At 47.5% G+C, this 23,263-nt stretch overlaps 1 protein-coding gene across 3 annotated transcripts in view; it reads left to right on the top strand.

Annotated features, from left to right (window-relative positions):
• Positions 1-23,263, top strand: part of CP (ceruloplasmin) — a 297,764-nt gene that overhangs the window by 219,759 nt on the left and 54,742 nt on the right. For all 3 annotated transcript variants that reach the window (XM_069727615.1, XM_069727616.1, XM_069727617.1), the window contains one exon: positions 17,640-17,779. In XM_069727615.1, coding sequence (XP_069583716.1) covers positions 17,640-17,779 — 140 coding nt within the window. The remainder of the gene's footprint in view (positions 1-17,639; positions 17,780-23,263) is intronic.

Genomic DNA, 23,263 nt, shown 5'->3' with positions numbered 1-23,263 from the left:
TCCAATGAAAGGGTGATGAAAGTCGGTCAAGGTTTCGTGACGCCACCTGTGGTATTCGGTCAGGGTGACCGACGCTGCTTGGGGCCCACTGGGATGGTGTTATGTCAGCTAGATGGTATACCTTCCCACAGGTGAAGTGCTTCCCCAGGGCTTCCTAGTAGTGTGGGTGGTGATGATGTGAGGCGCGGTTAATAATGAGGACACAGGGTTGCAGTCTCTTTACCTTTTACTGAAGGCTTCGGGATCCGCAATCCAGAGCACTGCTAACAAGGCTGGCTGAGTCCGGTTAGTCCGATGGCACATCCAGAGTTCCCTTTGCAGGTGGAAATCAGTGCCTACCAACTAGCGCCTGTGTGTTGTAGTCCTTCCCTGCTGAGCACCACAGGATAGTCCTCACAACTTTCGTATCAGTTCTTTCTCTTCTCCATCCCCCAAGTTTATCTGGCTAGGACGCACCCATATGACGGGTAGGCTCGAAGCTATTCTGGGACCCTAGAGACGCCCCTCTCCACGCTTGCCCCCTATGTCTGCTTAGGTGATGTAAGGTAGACAGCCAACCTATAATCAACTGTCCTGCCGCTGTTTGAAGTAATGCTTAGAGTCAGTTATTTCCTCAGAGTTCTGGCCACCGGCTACGCGCCTCAGTAGGATGTTGCCGATCTCGGGGCACGACTCCTACTGGTTCTCCTTTGTGCTGTGATCTCGTTTCTCACTTCTCCACAATATCCTTTGCTTCGTGTCCTTTCTTAGGATGCCGCCGCAAGTTATTGCAGGCGTGGCTCCGTCACGTTCTGTCCTTTCTGCTAGGTACCTGCCAGGAACCCACCCCTGACAGGTCCTCCCTGGAGCTCTCCCAGGCTGCGTTCTCTCTAACTTCCTATCCAACCCCCAGTTTTACCAGAGTGTGAGGAGTGGCCTAATACATAGTGCCTTTTGCTCCCCCTGGTGGCCGGAGTGTGAAGTGTAATGTATGACTGTGATACCTGGTCAGGTGAACTCCTTTAGTGCAATCAGACATAACTGTTATGATCCGGTGGTTTGGACAAATAATGGACCAGATAGTTACAGATAATAAGGATGAGCTCTGGGACGTGGGAACTCTGCTGACCGCAATCCCTAAACCTATCAAAACACACTAGAAATAGCCGTGTATTGTGCCTAACGCTCCCTATGCAACTCGGCACAGCCTAAGAAACTAGCTAGCCCTGAAGATAGAAAAACAAAGCCTACCTTGCCTCAGAGAAATTCCCCAAAGGAAAAGGCAGCCCCCCACATATAATGACTGTGAGTAAAGATGAAAATACAAACACAGAGATTAAATAGATTTAGCAAAGTGAGGCCCGACTTACTGAACAGACCGAGGATAGAAAAGGTTACTTTGCGGTCAGCACAAAAACCTACAAAAGACCACGCAGAGAGTGCAGGGAAAAATACCTTCTGCACCGACTCACGGTGCGGGAGGCGCCCCTCTGCGTCCCAGAGCTTCCAGCAAGCAAGGCAATATTGACAAAAGCAAGCTGGACAGAAAAAATAGCAAACAAGCAAAATAGCACAGAGGAACTTAGCTTCTGCTGGAGCAACAGGAACTCAGAACGATCCAGGAGCGAACTAGAGCCATAGTACAACATTGACAGCTGGCATGGGGCAAAGATCTAAGTGGAGTTAAATAGAGCAGCCCACTAACGAATTAGCCTCGTCACCTGTGGAAGGAAACTCAGAAACACCCACAGGCACCAGAGAAAGTCCATGGACAGAACCAGCCGAAGTACCATTCATGACCACAGGAGGGAGCCTGACAACAGAATTCACAACAGTACCCCTCCCTTGAGGAGGGGTCACCGAACCCTCACGAGAGCCCCCAGGCCGACCAGGATGAGCCAAATGAAAGGCACAAACCAGATCGGCCGCATGAACATCAGAGGCAAAAACCCAGGAATTATCCTCCTGACCATAACCCTTCCACTTGACCAAGTACTGGTGTTTCCGTCTCGAAATACGAAAATGCAAAATCTTCTCCACCACATACTCCAACTCCCCCTCAACCAACACCGGAGCAGGAGGGTCAACGGATGGAACCACAGGCGCCACGTATCTCCGCAATAACGACCTATGGAACACATTATGGATGGCAAAAGAATCTGGAAGGGCCAAACGAAATGACACAGGATTGATAACCTCAGAAATTGTATACGGACCAATGAAACGAGGCTTAAACTTAGGAGATGAAACCTTCATAGGAACATAACGAGACGACAACCAAACTAAATCCCCAACACGAAGTCGGGGACCCACACAGCGCCAGCGGTTAGCGAAACGTTGAGCCTTCTCCTGGGACAATGTCAAATTGTCCACCACATGAGTCCAAATCTGCTGCAACCTATCCACCACAGTATCTACACAAGGACAGTCAGAAGACTCAACCTGCCCTGAAGAGAAACGAGGATGGAAACCAGAATTGCAGAAAAACGGCTGGCCCGATTATTAAAGGCAAACTCAGCCAACAGCAAAAAGGACACCCAATCATCCTGATCAGCAGAAACAAAGCATCTCAGATATGTTTCCAAAGTCTGGTTAGTTCGTTCGATTTGGCCATTTGTCTGAGGATGGAAAGCCGAGGAAAAAGACAAATCAATGCCCATCCTAGCACAAAAGGATCGCCAAAACCTCGAAACAAACTGGGAACTTCTGTCCGAAACGATGTTCTCCGGGATGCCATGCAAACGAACCACATGCTGGAAAAACAATGGCACCAAATCAGAGGAGGAAGGCAATTTAGACAAGGGTACCAAATGGACCATCTTAGAGAAGCGATCACAAACCACCCAAATGACTGACATCTTTTGAGAGACGGGGAGATCCGAAATAAAATCCATAGAAATATGCGTCCAGGGCCTCTTCGGGACCGGCAAGGGCAAAAGCAACCCACTAGCACAAGAACAGCAGGGCTTAGCCCGAGCACAAGTCCCACAGGACTGCACAAAAGAACGCACATCCCGTGACAAAGACGGCCACCAAAAGGATCTAGCCACCAAATCTCTGGTACCAAAGATTCCAGGATGCCCAGCCAACACCGAACAATGAAGCTCAGAGATAACTCTATTAGTCCAGTTATCAGGGACAAACAGTTTCTCTGCTGGGCAACGGTCAGGTCTATCAGCCTGAAATTTTTGCAGCACCCGCCGCAAATCAGGGGAGATGGCAGACAAAATTATCCCCAATTTGAGAATACCTGCCGGCTCAGAAACACCCGGAGAGTCAGGCACAAAACTCCTTGACAGGGCATCAGCCTTCACATTCTTAGAGCCCGGAAGGTACGAAACCACAAAATCAAAACGGGAGAAAAACAATGCCCATCGAGCCTGTCTCGGATTCAACCGTTTGGCAGACTCAAGATAAGTCAAATTTTTGTGATCTGTCAAGACCACCACGCGATGCTTGGCTCCTTCAAGCCAATGACGCCACTCCTCGAATGCCCACTTCATGGCCAACAATTCTCGATTACCAACATCATAATTGCGCTCAGCAGGTGAAAACTTTCTAGAAAAGAAGGCACATGGCTTCATTCCCGAGCCATCAGAACTTTTTTGCGACAAAACAGCCCCTGCCCCAATCTCAGAGGCATCAACCTCAACCTGAAACGGGAGCGAAACATCTGGCTGGCACAACACAGGGGCAGAGGAAAAACGACGCTTTAATTCCTGAAAAGCATCCACGGCCGCAGAAGACCAATTGACCACATCAGCACCCTTCTTGGTCAAATCAGTCAACGGTTTAGCAACACTAGAAAAATTAGCGATGAAGCGACGATAAAAATTAGCAAAGCCCAGGAACTTTTGCAGGCTCTTCACAGATGTCGGCTGAGTCCAATCATGAATGGCCTGGACTTTAACAGGGTCCATCTCGACAGTAGAAGGGGAAAAAATGAACCCCAAAAATGAAACCTTCTGAACTCCAAAGAGACACTTTGACCCCTTCACAAACAAGGAATTAGCACGAAGGACCTGGAACACCATTCTGACCTGCTTCACATGAGACTCCCAATCATCCGAAAAGACCAAAATATCATCCAAATACACAATCAGGAATTTATCCAGGTACTCTCGGAAGATGTCATGCATAAAAGACTGAAACACTGATGGAGCATTGGAAAGCCCGAATGGCATCACCAGGTACTCAAAATGGCCCTCGGGCGTATTAAATGCTGTTTTCCATTCATCGCCCCGTTTAATACGCACAAGATTATACGCCCCTCGAAGGTCTATCTTGGTAAACCAACTAGCCCCTTTAATACGAGCAAACAAGTCGGACAGGAACGGCAAAGGATACTGAAATTTGACTGTAATTTTATTAAGAAGGCGGTAATCAATACAAGGTCTCAAAGAACCATCCTTCTTGGCCACAAAAAAGAACCCTGCTCCCAACGGTGATGACGATGGGCGAATATGGCCTTTCTCCAAGGATTCCTTTATATAACTCCGCATAGCGGCGTGTTCTGGCACAGATAAATTGAACAATCGGCCCTTAGGAAACTTGCTACCAGGAATCAAATTAATTGCACAATCGCAATCCCTATGAGGAGGTAGGGCACTGGCTTTGGGCTCATCAAATACATCCTGATAATCCGACAAAAACTCCGGAACTTCAGAAGGAGTAGAATACGAAATTGACAAAAATGGAACATCACCATGTACCCCCTGGCAACCCCAGCTGGACACAGACATAGATTTCCAGTCCAATACTGGATTATGGACCTGTAGCCACGGTAACCCTAAAACGACCACATCATGCAGATTATGCAACACCAAAAAACGGATATCCTCCTGATGTGCAGGAGCCATGCACATGGTCATTGGGTCCAGTACTGAGGCTTATTCTTGGCCAAAGGCGTAGCATCAATTCCTCTCAATGGAATAGGATACTGCAAGGGCTCCAAGAAAAAACCACAGCGCCTAGCATACTCCAAGTCCATCAAATTCAGGGCAGCGCCTGAATCCACAAATGCCACAACAGAATAGGACGACAAAGAGCAAATTAGAGTAACAGACAAAAGAAATTTAGACTGTACCGTACCAATGGTGGCAGACTTAGCGAACCGCTTAGTGCGCTTAGGACAATCGGAGATAGCATGAGTGGAGTCACCACAGTAAAAACACAGCCCATTCTGACGTCTGTGTTCCTGCCGTTCAGCTCTGGTCAAAGTCCTATCACACTGCATAGGCTCAGGCCCATGCTCAGATAGTACCGCCAAATGGTGCACAGTTTTACGCTCACGCAAGCGCCGATCGATCTGAATAGCCAAAGACATAGACTCATTCAGACCAGCAGGCATGGGAAATCCCACCATGACATCTTTAAGGGCTTCAGAGAGACCCTTTCTGAAGATAGCTGCCAGGGCACATTCATTCCACTGAGTGAGCACAGACCACTTTCTAAACTTCTGACAATATATCTCTGCTTCATCCTGACCCTGACATAGAGCCAGCAAGATTTTCTCTGCCTGATCCACTGAATTAGGTTCGTCATAAAGCAATCCGAGCGCCAGGAAAAACGCATCTACATCACGCAATGCCGGGTCTCCTGGCGCAAGAGAAAATGCCCAGTCTTGAGGGTCGCCACATAATAAGGAAATAATGATCCTTACCTGTTGAACAGGATCACCTGAGGAGCGAGGTTTCAAAGCTAGAAACAATTTACAATTATTTTTGAAATTCAAGAACTTAGATCTATCACCAAAAAATAAATCAGGAATTGGAATCCTAGGCTCTGACATCGGATTCTGAATCACAAAATCTTGAATGTTTTGTACCCTTGCAGTGAGATTATCCATAAAAAGAGAACAGACCTTGAATGTCCATGTCTACACCTGTGTTCTGAACCACCCAGAGGTAAAGGGGAAAAGTGAGACAGAACACGCTGCAAAGAAAAAAAAATGGTCTCAGAGCTTCACTTATCCCTCTATTGAGATGCATCAATACTTTTGGCCAGCTGTACTGTTATGATCCGGTGGTTTGGACAAATAATGGACCAGATAGTTACAGATAATAAGGATGAGCTCTGGGACGTGGGAACTCTGCTGACCGCAATCCCTAAACCTATCAAAACACACTAGAAATAGCCGTGGATTGCGCCTAACGCTCCCTATGCAACTCGGCACAGCCTAAGAAACTAGCTAGCCCTGAAGATAGAAAAACAAAGCCTACCTTGCCTCAGAGAAATTCCCCAAAGGAAAAGGCAGCCCCCCACATATAATGACTGTGAGTAAAGATGAAAATACAAACACAGAGATGAAATAGATTTAGCAAAGTGAGGCCCGACTTACTGAACAGACCGAGGATAGAAAAGGTTACTTTGCGGTCAGCACAAAAACCTACAAAAGACCACGCAGAGAGTGCAGGGAAAAATACCTTCCGTACCGACTCACGGTGCGGGAGGCGCCCCTCTGCGTCCCAGAGCTTCCAGCAAGCAAGGCAATATTGACAAAAGCAAGCTGGACAGAAAAAATAGCAAACAAGCAAAATAGCACAGAGGAACTTAGCTTCTGCTGGAGCAACAGGAACTCAGAACGATCCAGGAGCGAACTAGAGCCATAGTACAACATTGACAGCTGGCATGGGGCAAAGATCTAAGTGGAGTTAAATAGAGCAGCCCACTAACGAATTAGCCTCGTCACCTGTGGAAGGAAACTCAGAAACACCCACAGGCACCAGAGAAAGTCCATGGACAGAACCAGCCGAAGTACCATTCATGACCACAGGAGGGAGCCTGACAACAGAATTCACAACACATAACATCACTCCCCTTAGTGGCAGAGCGACATTACTGCAATGACTAGGACTCTGGGGCGCTGCACTCCCCCCCTGTTAAATCCAGTACTCCCGGACTGGGAAAAGAAGAAAAACAATAGATATTAGAAAAAGACATACAAAATTTTGAATGCTTTGAACAAGTAAATATTACAATGCTTCCCTTTATGGGAGGTTAGGTCACTTGAACGTTACAAACAGAAACATGTTTAAATATTTTAAATAACATTCTACTCTACTGACTATAAATAATTTCTATTACCCAGCCAGGTATTCTACTAAGTGCAAATCTTGAACAATAATTTAACTTCTCCTTTAAGGGCGTATAAGCTGAACCCACTAAAGGCCTACTATAAAATGCTATAGTACAAATCTAACTTTTTTTTTCTTTATTTCTCTGACTTCACATATGCAGGACCGCCTAGCCACTTGTCTGGGCCTACTGCATCTCTCCTTCTCGGTTCACAACATGAGACCTATCAACCATCTCTCTATGGCTTTCAGGAGGATTCACTAACCCCTACGGGTTTAGGCAGCAAAAGAGCAGGAAACAAACAGTTAACTATTTACATTTGTCGGGGTTTCGAGGTTTATTCTCGTGACGGTAGGTTGCAAGGCATCAGTTGGTAGCGAACACTTCCTGGCCTGGAAAGATCTGTGTTCGACTTCTCATCCGATGCGGTATCAATGTCATTAATCGGTTTTTCAGGTATAATCTGGGTTCGAATCTGTAGGTTCAGTAACGGCAATAATGCCCACTGTGGTAGTAGTATTAGGATTTGTCAGTTCAGAGTTAAGGCCCCTTCACATTAAGCGACGCTGCAGCGATACCGACAACGATCCGGATCGCTGCAGCGTTGCTGTTTGGTCGCTGGAGAGCTGTCACACAGACCGCTCTCCAGCGACCAACGATGCCGGTAACCAGGGTAAACATCGGGTAACTAAGCGCAGGGCCGCGCTTAGTAACTCGATGCTTACCCTGGTTACCATCCTAAAAGTAAAAAAAACAAACACTACATACTTACCTACGCTGTCTGTCCCCGGCGCTCTGCTTCTCTGCACTCCTCTTGTACTGGCTGTGAGCACAGCGGCCGGAAAGCAGAGCGGTGACGTCACCGCTCTGCTTTCCGGCTGACCGACGCTCACAGCCAGTACAGGAGGAGTGCAGAGCAGAGCGCCGGGGACAGACAGCGGTAGGTAAGTATGTACTGTTTGTTTTTTTTACTTTTAGGCTGGAAACCAGGGTAAACATCGGGTTACTAAGGGCGGCCCTGCGCTTAGTTACCCGATGTTTACCCTGGTTACCAGTGAAGACATCGCTGGATCGGTGTCACACACGCCGATCCAGCGATGTCAGCCCCAGCAGGGGCCTGATCGTTGGTCGCTGTCACACATAGCGATTTCCTTAACGATATCGTTGCAACGTCACCAAAAGCAACGATATCGTTAACGATATCGTTATGTGTGAAGGTACCTTTAGTCTTAGTCATGGCAGCAGGTGGCACTGCTACGGGGCTACCAGTAGGTCCTCTGTCACTGGGGCAGGGTCGACGTCCTTACCTGCCACCACGGGGTCCTGGTGGTCGGCTGACTTCGTCTCCACTGGGATCTGGAACGCCGACTGCGGGGCCTTGTGCTTTGGCATTGTCATCTCTGTTTGCAGTATCTCGCTTTCCGGCAGGGCCTTGCTTTCTGGCTTCGGAGCGCTGGAACTTCTTTCTTGCTCTGGACCAGACGAGGCTGCCGACAGACGTCTCGTGAGGCCCCCGATAACAGTCTCCTTCCACCCGGCCTCAGTGCTCAGCTGCGTCCGCCGGAGTTGATCGCTGAGCTCGTCCACTCCGGCCTGCAGGAAGTCGGGGCCAACAGGTGACGCTCATCCGCGGTATCTCTCTAGGTAGCTGGGGGAGTCCTCTGCTCCGACCCCACGCTCCGATCCCGGTCGGCTGGCCATGGCGTCTCCCACGTGGCTCACTTCTTCTCCTGTGCTCCTCGTGGCACAGCAATGGCGGCGGTTTTGGCGGGAATCTTGGCGGCAGTTAGCAATACACAGTCTTTGCAATAAATCACAGTTCAAGCACGATTCAGTCACAGTTCCAAGGCACACATGACCTGATTCCTCAGGCTTAAGTACGATCCTGTTCGTGACGCCAAGTTGGAGCGCCCCCAGACGCAGGGCCGCAGGTTACTCGGTACCGGTCCTCTCTGTCTCGGCTCTAGGGATGTCATGGTGGCTGGACCCAGTCCGTGACCCTGCTAAGGGGCGTCCAATGAAAGGGTGATGAAAGTCGGTCAAGGTTTCGTGACACCACCTGTGGTATTCGGTCAGGGTGACTGACGCTGCTTGGGGCCCACTGGGGTGGTGTTATGGCAGCTAGATGGTATACCTTCCCACAGGCAAAGTGCTTCCCCAGGGCTTCAAAGTAGTGTGGGTGGTGATGATGTGAGGCGCGGTTAATAACAAGGACACAGGGTTGCAGTCTCTTTACCTTTTACTGAAGGCTTCGGGATCCGCAATCCAGAGCACTGCTAACAGGGCTGGCTGAGTCCGGCCGGTCCGAAGGCACATCCAGAGTTCCCTTTGCAGGTGGAAATCAGTGCCTACCAACTAGCGCCTGTGTGTTGTAGTCCTTCCCTGCTGAGCACCACGGGATAGTCCTCACAACTTTTGTATCAGTTCTTTCTCTTCTCCGTCCCCCAAGTTTATCTGGATAGGACGCACCCGTATGACGGGTAGGCTCGGAGCTATTCTGGGACCCTAGAGACGCCCCTCTCCACATTTGCCCCCTATGTCTGCTTAGGTGATTTTAGGTAGACAGCCAACCTGTAATCAACTGCCCTGCCGCTGTTCGAAGTAATGCTTAGAGTCAGTTACTTCCTCGGCGTTCCGGCCACCGGCTACGCGCCTCAGTAGGATGTTGCCGATCTTGGGGCACGACTCCTACTGGTTCTCCTTTGTGCTGTGATCTCGTTTCTCACTTCTCCACAATATCTTTCGCTTTGTGTCCTTTCTTAGGATGCCGCCTGTTGTGAATTCTGTGGCTGAGTTCACTTCTGTGGTCACAAGTGGTATTGCAGTCTCTGGGCTTCCTCCCTCAGGTGTTTTGGTGAGCTCGTTGGCTGCCTTGCTATTTAGCTCCACCTGAGTCTGTCTTCCTTGCTCCTTGTCAATGTTCCAGTGTTGGATCTGAGCTACTGCATCTTTCCTTGGGCCTGCTGCTCTGCTAGATAAGTGCTTCTAGTTTGTTTTCTGTTTTTTCTGTCCAGCTTGTTATTATCTTTTGCTGGAAGCTCTGAGAAGCAAAGGGGTGCACCGCCGTGCTGTTAGTTCGGCACGGTGGGTCTTTTTGCCCCTTTGCGTGGTTTTCGTTTTAGGGTTTTTTGTAGACTGCATAGTTCTCTTTGCTATCCTCGCTCTGTCTAGAATATCGGGCCTCACTTTGCTGAATCTATTTCATTCCTACGTTTGTCTTTTCATCTTGCTAACAGTCATTATATGTGGGGGCTGCCTATTCCTTTGGGGTATTTCTCTGAGGTAAGTCAGGCTTGTATTTCTATCTTCAGGCTAGTCAGCTCCTCAGGCAGTGCCGAGTTGCATAGGTAGTTGATAGGCGCAATCCACTGCTGCTTCCAGTTGTGTGAGGATAGATCAGGTACTGCAGTCTACAGAGATTCCACGTCTCAGAGCTCGTCCTATTGTTTTGGGTTATTGCCAGATCTCTGTATGTGCGCTGATTACTGCACGCTGTGTTGCCTGATTGCCAGCCATAACAGTACAAGGAGCCTTTCAATGATTTCCAATAGAGGGAAAAAAGAAATCCTGACATCATTTTTTTTTCTTAGCTCTGTCTTCAGTCTTTTTTTTCCCCTAGACATTAGAGTGCTTCAGGACACAGCTGTGGACATGGATATTCAGGCTCTGTGCTCCTCAATGGATAATCTCGTTGTAAATGTACAAAAGATTCAAGATACTATTGATCAGAAATCGATGCTAGAACCAAGAATTCCGATTCCTGATTTGTTTTTTTGGTGACAGAACTAAGTTCCTGAGCTTCAGAAATAATTGTAAGCTATTTTTGGCCTTGAAACCTCATTCTTCTGGTAATCCTATTCAACAGGTTTTGATTATTATTTCTTTTTTGCGCGGCGACCCACAGGACTGGGCGTTTTCTCTTGCACCAGGAGATTCTGCATTGAGTAATGTTGATGCATTTTTCCAGGCGCTGGGATTGCTTTACGATGAGCCTAATTCAGTGGATCAAGCTGAGAAAAATCTGCTGGCTTTATGCCAGGGTCAGGATGATGTAGAAGTATATTGTCAGAAATTTAGAAAATGGTCAGTACTCACTCTGTGGAATGAATCTGCACTAGCGGCTTTGTTCAGAAAGGGTCTCTCTGAAGCTCTTAAGGATGTAATGGTGGGATTTCCTATGCCTGCTGGTTTGAATGAGTCTATGTCCTTGGCCATTCAGATCGGTCGTCGCTTGCGCGAGCGTAAATCTGTGCACCATCTGGCGGTATTGTCTGAGAGTAAGCCTGAGCCTATGCAGTGCGACAGGACTATGACTAAAGTAGAACGGCATGAACACAGACGTCTGAACAGACTGTGTTTCTATTGTGGTGATTCTACTCATGCTATTTCTAATTGTCCTAAACGCACTAGGCGGTTCGATAGCTCTGCCGTTATTGGTACTGTACAGTCCAAATTCCTTTTGTCCATTACCTTAATGTGCTCTTTGTCATCATATTCTGTCATGGCGTTTGTGGATTCAGGCGCTGCCCTGAATCTGATGGATTTGGATTATGCTAAACGTTGTGGATTTTTCTTGGAGCCTTTGCGGTGTCCTATTCCGTTGAGAGGAATTGATGCTACACCTCTGGCCAAGAATAAGCCTCAGTACTGGGCCCAGCTGACCTTGTGCATGGCTCCTGCACATCAGGAAGTTATTCGCTTTTTGGTACTGCATAATTTGCATGATGTGGTCGTGTTGGGGTTGCCATGGCTACAAACCCATAATCCAGTATTGGATTGGAACTCTATGTCGGTAACCAGCTGGGGTTGTCAGGGAGTACATGGTGATGTTCCATTTTTGTCTATTTCGTCATCCATTCCTTCTGACATCCCAGAGTTCTTGTCGGACTTTCAGGATGTATTTGAAGAGTCCAAGTCTGATGCCCTTCCTCCGCATAGGAATTGTGATTGTGCTATCGATTTGATTCCTGGTAGTAAATTCCCTAAGGGTCGTTTATTTAATTTGTCCGTACCTGAACACACCGCTATGCGCAGTTATGTGAAGGAGTCCCTGGAGAAGGGACATATTCGCCCATCGTCGTCACCATTGGGAGCAGGGTTCTTTTTTGTAGCCAAGAAGGATGGTTCGCTAAGACCGTGTATTGATTACCGCCTTCTTAATAAGATCACTGTTAAGTTTCAGTATCCCTTGCCATTGATTTCTGACTTGTTTGCTCGGATTAAGGGGGCTAGTTGGTTTACTAAGATTGATCTTCGTGGTGCGTATAATCTGGTGAGAATCAGGCAGGGAGATGAATGGAAAACGGCATTTAATACGCCCGAGGGTCATTTTGAGTATCTGGTGATGCCGTTCGGACTTGCCAATGCTCCATTTGTTTTTCAGTCTTTTATGCATGACATTTTCCGTGAGTATCTGGATAAATTCTTGATTGTTTACTTGGATGACATTTTGATCTTCTCAGATGATTGGGAGTCTCATGTGAAGCAAGTCAGAATGGTTTTCCAGGTACTGCGTGCTAATTCCTTGTTCGTGAAGGGATCAAAGTGTCTCTTCGGTGTGCAGAAAGTTTCATTTTTGGGGTTCATCTTTTCCCCTTCTACTATCGAGATGGATCCGGTTAAGGTTCAGGCCATCCAGGATTGGACTCAGCCGACATCTCTAAAAAGTTTGCAGAAATTCCTGGGCTTTGCTAATTTTTATCGTCGCTTCATCTGTAATTTTTCTAGCATTGCCAGACCATTGACCGATTTGACCAAGAAGGGTGCTGATTTGGTTAATTGGTCTTCTGCTGCCGTGGAAGCTTTTCAGGAGTTGAAGCGTCGTTTTTGCTGTGCCCCTGTGTTGTGTCAACCTGATGTTTCTCTTCCGTTCCAGGTCGAGGTTGATGCTTCTGAGATTGGTGCAGGGGCGGTTTTGTCACAGAGAGGTTCTGGTTGCTCAGTGTTCAAACCATGTGCTTTCTTTTCCAGGAAATTTTCTGCTGCTGAGCGTAATTATGATGTGGGCAACCGAGAGTTGCTGGCCATGAAGTGGGCATTCGAGGAGTGGCGTCATTGGCTTGAGGGTGCTAAGCATCGCGTGGTGGTTTTGACTGATCATAAGAACCTTACTTATCTTGAGTCTGCCAAGCGCTTGAATCCTAGACAGGCCCGTTGGTCGTTATTTTTTGCTCGTTTTGATTTTGTGATTTCATACCTTCCGGGCTCTAAAAATGTGAAGGCGGATGCTCTGTCTAGGAGTTTTGTGCCCGACTCTCCGGGGTTATCTGAGCCGGCGAGTATCCTCAAGGAAGGAGTCATTGTGTCTGCCATCTCCCCTGATTTGCGGAGAGTGTTGCAGAAATTTCAGGCTAATAAACCTGATCGTTGTCCGGCCGAGAAACTGTTCGTCCCTGATAGGTGGACTAGTAAAGTTATCTCTGATCTTCATTGTTCGGTGCTGGCCGGTCATCCAGGAATCTTTGGTACCAGGGAGTTGGTTGCTAGATCCTTCTGGTGGCCATCTCTGTCACGGGATGTGCGTGCTTTTGTGCAGTCCTGTGGAATTTGTGCTAGGGCTAAGCCCTGCTGTTCACGTGCCAGTGGGTTGCTTTTGCCCTTGCCGGTCCCGAAGAGGCCTTGGACACATATTTCGATGGATTTCATTTCTGACCTTCCCGTTTCTCAAAAGATGTCTGTCATTTGGGTGGTCTGTGATCGCTTTTCTAAAATGGTCCATCTGGTGCCCTTGGTTAAATTGCCTTCCTCCTCTGATTTGGTGCCTTTGTTCTTCCAGCATGTGGTTCATTTACATGGCATTCCTGAGAATATTGTTTCTGACAGAGGTTCCCAGTTTGTCTCGAGGTTCTGGCGAGCCTTTTGTGGTAGGATGGGCATTGACCTATCTTTTTCCTCGGCCTTCCATCCTCAGACTAATGGCCAGACCGAACGAACCAATCAGACCTTGGAAGCATATCTGAGATGTTTTGTTTCCGCTGACCAGGATGATTGGGTGTCATTTTTGCCGTTGGCTGAGTTCGCCCTTAATAATCGGGCCAGCTCGGCTACCTTGGTCTCTCCATTTTTCTGCAATTCTGGGTTCCATCCTCGTTTCTCTTCAGGACAGGTTGAGTCTTCGGACTGTCCTGGTGTGGATTATGTGGTGGACAGGTTGCAGCAGATCTGGACTCAGGTAGTGGACAATTTGACCTTGTCCCAGGAGAAGGCTCAGCTTTTCGCTAATCGCAGACGCCGTGTGGGACCCCGACTTCGTGTTGGGGATCTGGTTTGGTTATCTTCTCGTCATATACCTATGAAGGTTTCCTCTCCTAAATTTAAACCTCGTTTTATTGGTCCGTATAGGATTTCTGAGATTCTCAATCCGGTGTCTTTTCGTCTGACCCTCCCAGACTCCTTTTCCATACATAATGTATTCCATAGGTCGTTGTTGAGGAGATACGTGGCACCTATGGTTCCATCTGTGGAGCCTCCTGCCCCTGTTTTGGTGGAGGGGGAATTGGAGTATATTGTGGAGAAGATTTTGGATTCTCGTGTCTCTAGACGGAAACTCCAGTATCTGGTCAAATGGAAGGGTTATGCTCAGGAAGATAATTCCTGGGTTTTCGCCTCTGATGTCCATGCCCCAGATCTTGTTCGTGCCTTTCATGTGGCTCATCCTGGTCGGCCTGGGGGTTCTGGTGAGGGTTCGGTGACCCCTCCTCAAGGGGGGGGTACTGTTGTGAATTCTGTGGCTGAGTTCACTTCTGTGGTCACAAGTGGTATTGCAGTCTCTGGGCTTCCTCCCTCAGGTGTTTTGGTGAGCTCGTTGGCTGCCTTGCTATTTAGCTCCACCTGAGTCTGTCTTCCTTGCTCCTTGTCAATGTTCCAGTGTTGGATCTGAGCTACTGCATCTTTCCTTGGGCCTGCTGCTCTGCTAGATAAGTGCTTCTAGTTTGTTTTCTGTTTTTTCTGTCCAGCTTGTTATTATCTTTTGCTGGAAGCTCTGAGAAGCAAAGGGGTGCACCGCCGTGCTGTTAGTTCGGCACGGTGGGTCTTTTTGCCCCTTTGCGTGGTTTTCGTTTTAGGGTTTTTTGTAGACTGCATAGTTCTCTTTGCTATCCTCGCTCTGTCTAGAATATCGGGCCTCACTTTGCTGAATCTATTTCATTCCTACGTTTGTCTTTTCATCTTGCTAACAGTCATTATATGTGGGGGCTGCCTATTCCTTTGGGGTATTTCTCTGAGGTAAGTCAGGCTTGTATTTCTATCTTCAGGCTAGTCAGCTCCTCAGGCAGTGCCGAGTTGCATAGGTAGTTGATAGGCGCAATCCACTGCTGCTTCCAGTTGTGTGAGGATAGATCAGGTACTGCAGTCTACAGAGATTCCACGTCTCAGAGCTCGTCCTATTGTTTTGGGTTATTGCCAGATCTCTGTATGTGCGCTGATTACTGCACGCTGTGTTGCCTGATTGCCAGCCATAACAGCCGCCGCAAGGTAGTGCAGGCGCGGCTCCGTCATGTTCTGTCCTTTCTGCTAGGTACCTGCCAGGAACCCACCCCTGACAGATCCTCCCTGGAGCTCTCCCAGGCTGCGTTCTCTCTAACTTCCTATCCAACCCCCAGTTTTACCAGAGTGTGAGGAGTGGCCTAATACAAGGTGCCTTTTGCTCCCCCTGGTGGCCGGAGTGTGAAGTGTAATGTGTGACTGTGATACCTGGTCAGGTGAACTCCTTTAGTGCAATCAGACATAACATCACTCCCCTTAGTGGCAGAGCGACATTACTGCAACGACCAAGACTCTGGGGCGCTGCAATAGCACAACTGAAAGCAGTTTGGCTGATTAGAGAACCTATAAACTTGACCTTCCTTTGAGCTTTTTGAGAATCTGGAGCATTACATTTGTTGGTTCCACTAAACTCTCAAAATGGCCAGAAAAAAAGAACTTTCTTGTGAAACTCGACAGTCTATTCTTGTTCTTAGAAATGAAGGTTATTCCATGCGAGAAATTTGCAAGAAACTGAAGATTTCCTACAGCAGTGTGTACTACCCCCTTCAGAGGAGAGCACAAACAGGCTCTAAACAGAGTAGAAAGAAAAGTGGGAGGCTCCGCTGCACAACTGAGCAACAAGACAAATACATTAGAGTCTGTAGTTTGAGAAATCGATGCCTCACAGGTCCTCAACTGGCAGTTTCATTAAATAGTACATGAAAAATGCCAGTGTCAACGTCTACAGTGAAGAGGCGACTCCGGGATGCTGCCATCAGGGCAGAGTGGCAAAGAAAAAGCCATATCTGAGACTGCCTAATGAAAGTAGAAGATTAATATGGGCAAAAGAACACAGACATTGGACAGAGGAAGATTGGAAAAAAGTGTTATGGGCAGACGAATCCAAGTTTGAGGTGTTTGGATCACACAGAAGAACATTTGTGAGACGCAGAACAACTGAAAGATGCTGGAAGAGTGCCTGACGCCATCTGTCAAGCATGGTGGAGGTAATGTGATGGTCTGAGGTTGCTTTGGTGCTGGTAAAGTGGGAGATTTGTACAAGGTAAAGGGATTCTGAATTAGGAAGGCTATCACTCCATTTTGCCATACCCTGTGGACAGCGCTTGATTGGAGCCAATTTCATCCTACAACAGGACAATGACCCAAAGCACACCTCCAAATTATGCAAGAACTATTTAGGGAAGAAGCAGGCAGCTGGTATTCTATCTGTAATGGAGTGGCCAGCGCAGTCACCAGATCTCAAACCCATTGAGCTGTTGTGGGAGCAGATTGACCATATGGTACGCAAAAAGTGCCCATCAAGCCATACCAACTTGTGAGAGGGGCTTCTGGAAGCATGGGGTGAAATTTCTCCAGATTACCTCAGCAAATTAACTACCATAATGCCAAAGGTCTGCAATGCTGTAATTGCTACAAAGGGAGCATTCTTTGATGAAAGCAAAGTTTAAAGGAGAAAATTATTATTTCAAATAAAAATCTTTTTTTTTCGAACCTTGTCAATGTCTGGACTAGATTTTCAATTTATTTTGCAACTCATTTGATTTATAAAAGTATGAGTTTTGATGGAAAACACAAAATTGTCTGGGTGACCCTAAACCTTTGAACAGTTGTGTAAGGCAATATTGTTGAATATTAGTCATGCCCCTCTCCATCAAAGCAATGCCCTCTTCCTGCACTCTGTCAATGGGTTCCTTCATGATCATTGGTCCGATTTATGAAGCTGTCACACGGGAGTTGGGAGATGCGCGGCCAGCCCGTGCATTGCGGTTCGAGATCAGACTGGTGATCACAGACATCTGAAAGAGCCCTAAAACTCATAATAGAGGTGGTGTAAGCTTGTACACAAAATGAGGCCAAATGGTGCAAATTAGGCGAATACTCTGGAGCTTTTATCTAAGTAAATCTTACTGTGTTTCGACATGTGTGAGAAATTGAAGAATTGGGTGGCTCAGAACTCAAAGTAAATGATGAATTATGACTACAGGATCGTTGTTGGTGTCCCTTCAGTTTCTCACCTACATTTCACTTTCATTTGTTGAGTGTTTTTGCCAATACCTAATGACCAGTATGTATCACCTAATCTCTTGGTTTCCCTAAAGCCCTGGGGATGTATTTTTAAATAAATCCAGAACTTCTATTGGTTCCAAGTACAAAAAAGCTGTATACCGGGAATACACAGACAAGACCTTTACGGTCCAAAAGGAAAGAACAGGAGACCAAGAGCATTTTGCTATCCTAGGTAAGTAATATGTGTTTGGCTTTAAAGTTCCGTAGGTCTTTTTCAACTCATTATTAGAGTGAGAATCGCTACACATGTTATACTGTAATAATGTATAGCTGAAATATGGCGACAATATGATCCTGCAAACCAATTCTGGTAATAATAAACCCTGGGGAACAATAGAATCACATCTCATTATATGGTGCAGCACGTTCTCCATTCGACTTTTGTCCAATAATTAATCAATAAAATCAATTGGCACAGATTGGTGGTACTGTATCTATAGGACAGGAACAAGGTGTGAGTCCCTATGATATCAAGTTGCCCTTTTTCCCTGCAATGCCTATTAAGTAATTCTGAGTTAAGAGACAAGGAGCAGGACCCTCATCTAGCAGCTGCAAAGCAGAGCCCTGGAGGACCTAATATGTCTTTGTAACAACCCTGCCGGCATCATTGCATGGCCTTCCATTCCCCACCTGCCTATTACATCTACTCACTCACCCTGTGACATGCTGTGAGATCTGTCTGCCGCCGGTTCCATGCCATGTGCTCCATGGCCGCTTGCTCTGTGTACACTTCCTGGCTGTGTGCATAGGGGGGGTAGCGCCAGGAATTCCAGATTCTTATTGAGACTGTGTGCACCTTCCTAAGGTGCTCCTGGCCAATTGCCTTGAGGCCTCTGATACTTAAGGCATCCTCGCTCATTGGAGGATGCCTGAGCAAACTATTTCCCTCAGTTAGCACTTGCTACTGAGCTTCCAGGTCGTGTCTGTTTCCTGTCTCTGAGGGCTGCAATTGTAGGCCTTAATCTGTGTTCTGTTTCTATGTCCGTTCCTGTCTGAACTCTGGTCTATGTCCGTTCCTGCTCCTCCTTTGTCATTAGTCATTTCCCACTCTGCTGTGTGTACCTCCGCCTTATCTTTATGCTCTGTTCGCTACTGTCTGTGGCTCTGCTTCTCTCTGCTCAGTTCTACCACAACCTGTGGTTCTGTGTCTCTCAGCTTTTCTCTCTGTAACTTTGCTCTGCACTATGTGGCTTTGCTCTGCGGCTCTGCTCAGCTCTCGCTCTGCAGCTCCGCTCCTTGTGGTTCTACCTCTCTTGCTCTTGGCTCCGCCTCCTGCATTTCTGCACGTGGCTCCGCCTCCAGCTCTTAGCTCTGCCTTGTCCTTCTCTGCTCTTAGCTCTGCCTTCTCCTTCTCTGCTCTTAGCTCTGCCTTCTCCTTCTCTGCTCTTAGCTCTGCCTTCTCCTTCTCTGCTCTTAGCTCTGCCTTCTCTTTCTCTACTCTTAGCTCTGCCTTCTCCTTCTTTGCTCTTAGCTCTGCCTTCTCCTTCTCTGCTCTTAGCTCTGCCTTCTCCTTCTCTGCTCTTAGCGCTGCCTTCTCCTTCTCTGCTCTTAGCTCTGCCTTCTCCTCTTTGCTCTTAGCTCTGCCTTGTCCTTCTCTGCTCTTAGCTCTGCCTTCTCTTTCTCTACTCTTAGCTCTGCCTTCTCCTTCTCTGCTCTTAGCTCTGCCTTCTCCTCTTTGCTCTTAGCTCTGCCTTCTCCTTCTCTGCTCTTAGCTCTGCCTTCTCCTTCTCTGCTCTTAGCTCTGCCTTCTCCTTCTCTGCTCTTAGCTCTGCCTTCTCCTTCTCTGCTCTTAGCTCTGCCTTCTCTTTCTCTGCTCTTAGCTCTGCCTTCTCCTTCTCTGCTCTTAGCTCTGCCTTCTCCTTCTCTGCTCTTAGCTCTGCCTTCTCCTTCTCTTCCCTTAGCTCTGCCTTCTCCTCTTTGCTCTTAGCTCCACCTCCTGCTCTTACTCTGCCTCCTATGGTTCTGCTTTGCATCCGCTCTTGCTCTATCTCTGTTCAGCAACTTGCCGTACAGGTCTCTACCTGTTTCCATATACTCTCCAGTCTGAACAGGTTCTTACCTGTTTTCATACACCTGCCTGTATACCAGTTCCTACCAGAGTTTCAACCCTGTCTACCTGAGTGCCAGCCGTGCCCGCCTGTCTGCCTGAGTGCCAGCCGTGCCCGTCTGTCTGCCTGTATCTCCGTCAAGCCAGTCTGCCCGTCAGGGCCTCACCTGTTATGTTTGCTAATGACAGGTGTTATGAAGGCAATCCAGAAACACAGTGTGCTTAGCGATCAGAGCGCCCACAGTGATCTGACAAATACCCAAAAATACAAGAACGAGCTCTGAGACGTGGAAACTCTGTAGACTGCACACCTGATCCTATCCTAAACACAACTAAAAGCGGCTGTGGATTGCGCCTAACAACTACCTAGGCAACTCGGCACAGCCTAAGAAACTAGCTAGCCTGAAGATAGAAAAATAGGCCTGACTTGCCCCAGAGAAATTCCCCAAAGGAAAAGGCAGCCCCCCACATATAATGACTGTGAGTAAGATGAAAAGACAAAACGTAGGGATGAAATAGATTCAGCAAAGTGGGGCCCGATATTCTAGGACAGAGCGAGGACAGTAAAGCGAACTTTGCAGTCTACAAAAAACCCTAAAGCAAAACCACGCAAAGGGGGCAAAAAAAACCCACCGTGCCGAACTAACGGCACGGCGGTACACCCTTTGCGTCTCAGAGCGTCCAGCAAAACAAAAGACAAGCTGGACAGAAAAAAAGCAACAAAAAAGCAAAAAGCACTTAGCTATACAGAGCAGCAGGTCACAGGAACAATCAGGAGAAGCTCAGATCCAACACTGAAACATTGACAAGGAGCAAGGATAGCAGCATCAGGCGGAGTTAAGTAATGAAGCAGTTAACGAGCTCACCAGAACACCTGAGGGAGGAAGCTCAGAAGCTGCAGTACCACTTGTGACCACAGGAGTGAATTCAGCCACAGAATTCACAACAGTACCCCCCCCTTGAGGAGGGGTCACGGAACCCTCACCAGAGCCCCCAGGCCGACCAGGATGAGCCGCATGAAAGGCACGAACAAGATCGGAAGCATGAACATCAGAGGCAAAAACCCAGGAATTATCTTCCTGAGCATAACACTTCCATTTAACCAGATACTGGAGTTTCCGTCTAGAAACACGAGAATCCAAAATCTTCTCCACAATATACTCCAATTCCCCCTCCACCAAAACCGGGGCAGGAGGCTCAACAGATGGAACCATAGGTGCCACGTATCTCCGCAACAACGACCTATGGAATACATTATGTATGGAAAAGGAGTCTGGGAGGGTCAAACGAAAAGACACAGGATTGAGAACCTCAGAAATCCTATACGGACCAATAAAACGAGGTTTAAATTTAGGAGAGGAAACCTTCATAGGAATATGACGAGAAGATAACCAAACCAGATCCCCAACACGAAGTCGGGGACCCACACGGCGTCTGCGATTAGCGAAAAGTTGAGCTTTCTCCTGGGACAAGATCAAATTGTCCACTACCTGAGTCCAGATCTGCTGCAACCTATCCACCACAGAATCCACACCAGGACAGTCCGAAGACTCAACCTGTCCTGAAGAGAAACGAGGATGGAACCCAGAATTGCAAAAAAATGGAGAAACCAAGGTAGCCGAGCTGGCCCGATTATTAAGGGCGAACTCAGCCAACGGCAAAAAGGACACCCAATCATCCTGGTCTGCAGAAACAAAACATCTCAGATATGTTTCCAAGGTCTGATTGGTTCGTTCGGTCTGGCCATTAGTCTGAGGATGGAAAGCCGAGGAAAAGGATAGGTCAATGCCCATCCTACCACAAAAGGCTCGCCAAAACCTTGAAACAAACTGGGAACCTCTGTCAGAAACAATATTCTCAGGAATGCCATGCAACCGAACCACATGCTGAAAGAACAAAGGTACCAAATCAGAGGAGGAAGGCAATTTAGCCAAGGGCACCAGATGGACCATTTTAGAAAAGCGATCACAGACCACCCAAATGACTGACATCTTTTGAGAAACGGGAAGGTCAGAAATGAAATCCATCGATATATGTGTCCAAGGCCTCTTTGGGACCGGCAAGGGCAAAAGCAACCCACTGGCACGAGAACAGCAGGGCTTAGCCCTAGCACAAATCCCACAGGACTGCACAAAAGTACGTACATCCCGTGACAGAGATGGCCACCAGAAGGATCTAGCCACTAACTCTCTGGTACCAAAGATTCCAGGATGACCAGCCAACACCGAACAATGAAGTTCAGAGATAAGTTTATTAGTCCACCTATCAGGGACGAACAGTTTCTCTGCTGGACAACGATCAGGTTTATTCGCCTGAAATTTTTGCAGCACCCGCCGCAAATCAGGGGAGATGGCAGACACAATGACTCCTTCCTTGAGGATACCCGCTGGCTCAGATAAACCCGGAGAGTCGGGCACAAAACTCCTAGACAGAGCATCCGCCTTCACATTTTTAGAGCCCGGAAGGTACGAAATCACAAAGTCGAAGCGGGCAAAAAATAACGACCAACGGGCCTGTCTAGGATTCAAGCGCTTGGCAGACTCGAGATAAGTCAAGTTCTTATGATCAGTCAATACCACCACGCGATGCTTAGCTCCTTCAAGCCAATGACGCCACTCCTCGAATGCCCACTTCATGGCCAGCAACTCTCGATTGCCCACATCATAATTACTCTCAGCGGGCGAAAACTTCCTGGAAAAGAAAGCACATGGTTTCATCACTGAGCAATCAGAACCTCTGTGACAAAACCGCCCCTGCTCCAATCTCAGAAGCATCAACCTCGACCTGGAACGGAAGAGAAACATCTGGCTGACACAACACAGGGGCAGAACAAAAACGACGCTTCAACTCCTGAAAAGCTTCCACAGCAGCAGAAGACCAATTAACCAAATCAGCACCCTTCTTGGTCAAATCGGTCAATGGTTTGGCAATGCTAGAAAAATTACAGATGAAGCGACGATAAAAATTAGCAAAGCCTAGGAACTTTTGCAGACTTTTCAGAGATGTCGGCTGAATCCAATCCTGGATGGCTTGGACCTTAACTGGATCCATCTCGATAGTAGAAGGGGTAAAGATGAACCCCAAAAATGAAACTTTCTGCACACCGAAGAGACACTTTGATCCCTTCACAAACAAAGAGTTAGCACGCAGGACCTGAAAAACCATTCTGACCTGCTTCACATGAGACTCCCAATCATCTGAGAAGATCAAAATGTCATCCAAGTAAACAATCAGGAATTTATCCAGATACTCACGGAAAATGTCATGCATAAAAGACTGAAACAGAGATGGAGCATTGGCAAGTCCGAACGGCATCACTAGATACTCAAAATGACCCTCGGGCGTATTGAATGCAGTTTTCCATTCATCTCCTTGCCTGATTCTCACCAGATTATACGCACCACGAAGATCTATCTTAGTGAACCAACTAGCCCCCTTAATCCGAGCAAACAAGTCAGATAACAATGGCAAGGGATACTGAAATTTAACAGTGATCTTATTAAGAAGGCGGTAATCAATACACGGTCTCAGCGAACCATCCTTGTTGGCTACAAAGAAGAACCCTGCTCCCAGTGGTGATGACGATGGGCGAATATGTCCCTTCTCCAG

Source organism: Ranitomeya imitator, chromosome 5 (assembly GCF_032444005.1).
Source record: "Ranitomeya imitator isolate aRanImi1 chromosome 5, aRanImi1.pri, whole genome shotgun sequence".
NCBI classification, from domain to species: domain Eukaryota; kingdom Metazoa; phylum Chordata; class Amphibia; order Anura; family Dendrobatidae; genus Ranitomeya; species Ranitomeya imitator.
The sequence above is the reverse complement of the archived record's forward strand: the minus strand, read 5'-3'. Positions and strand labels throughout refer to the sequence as shown.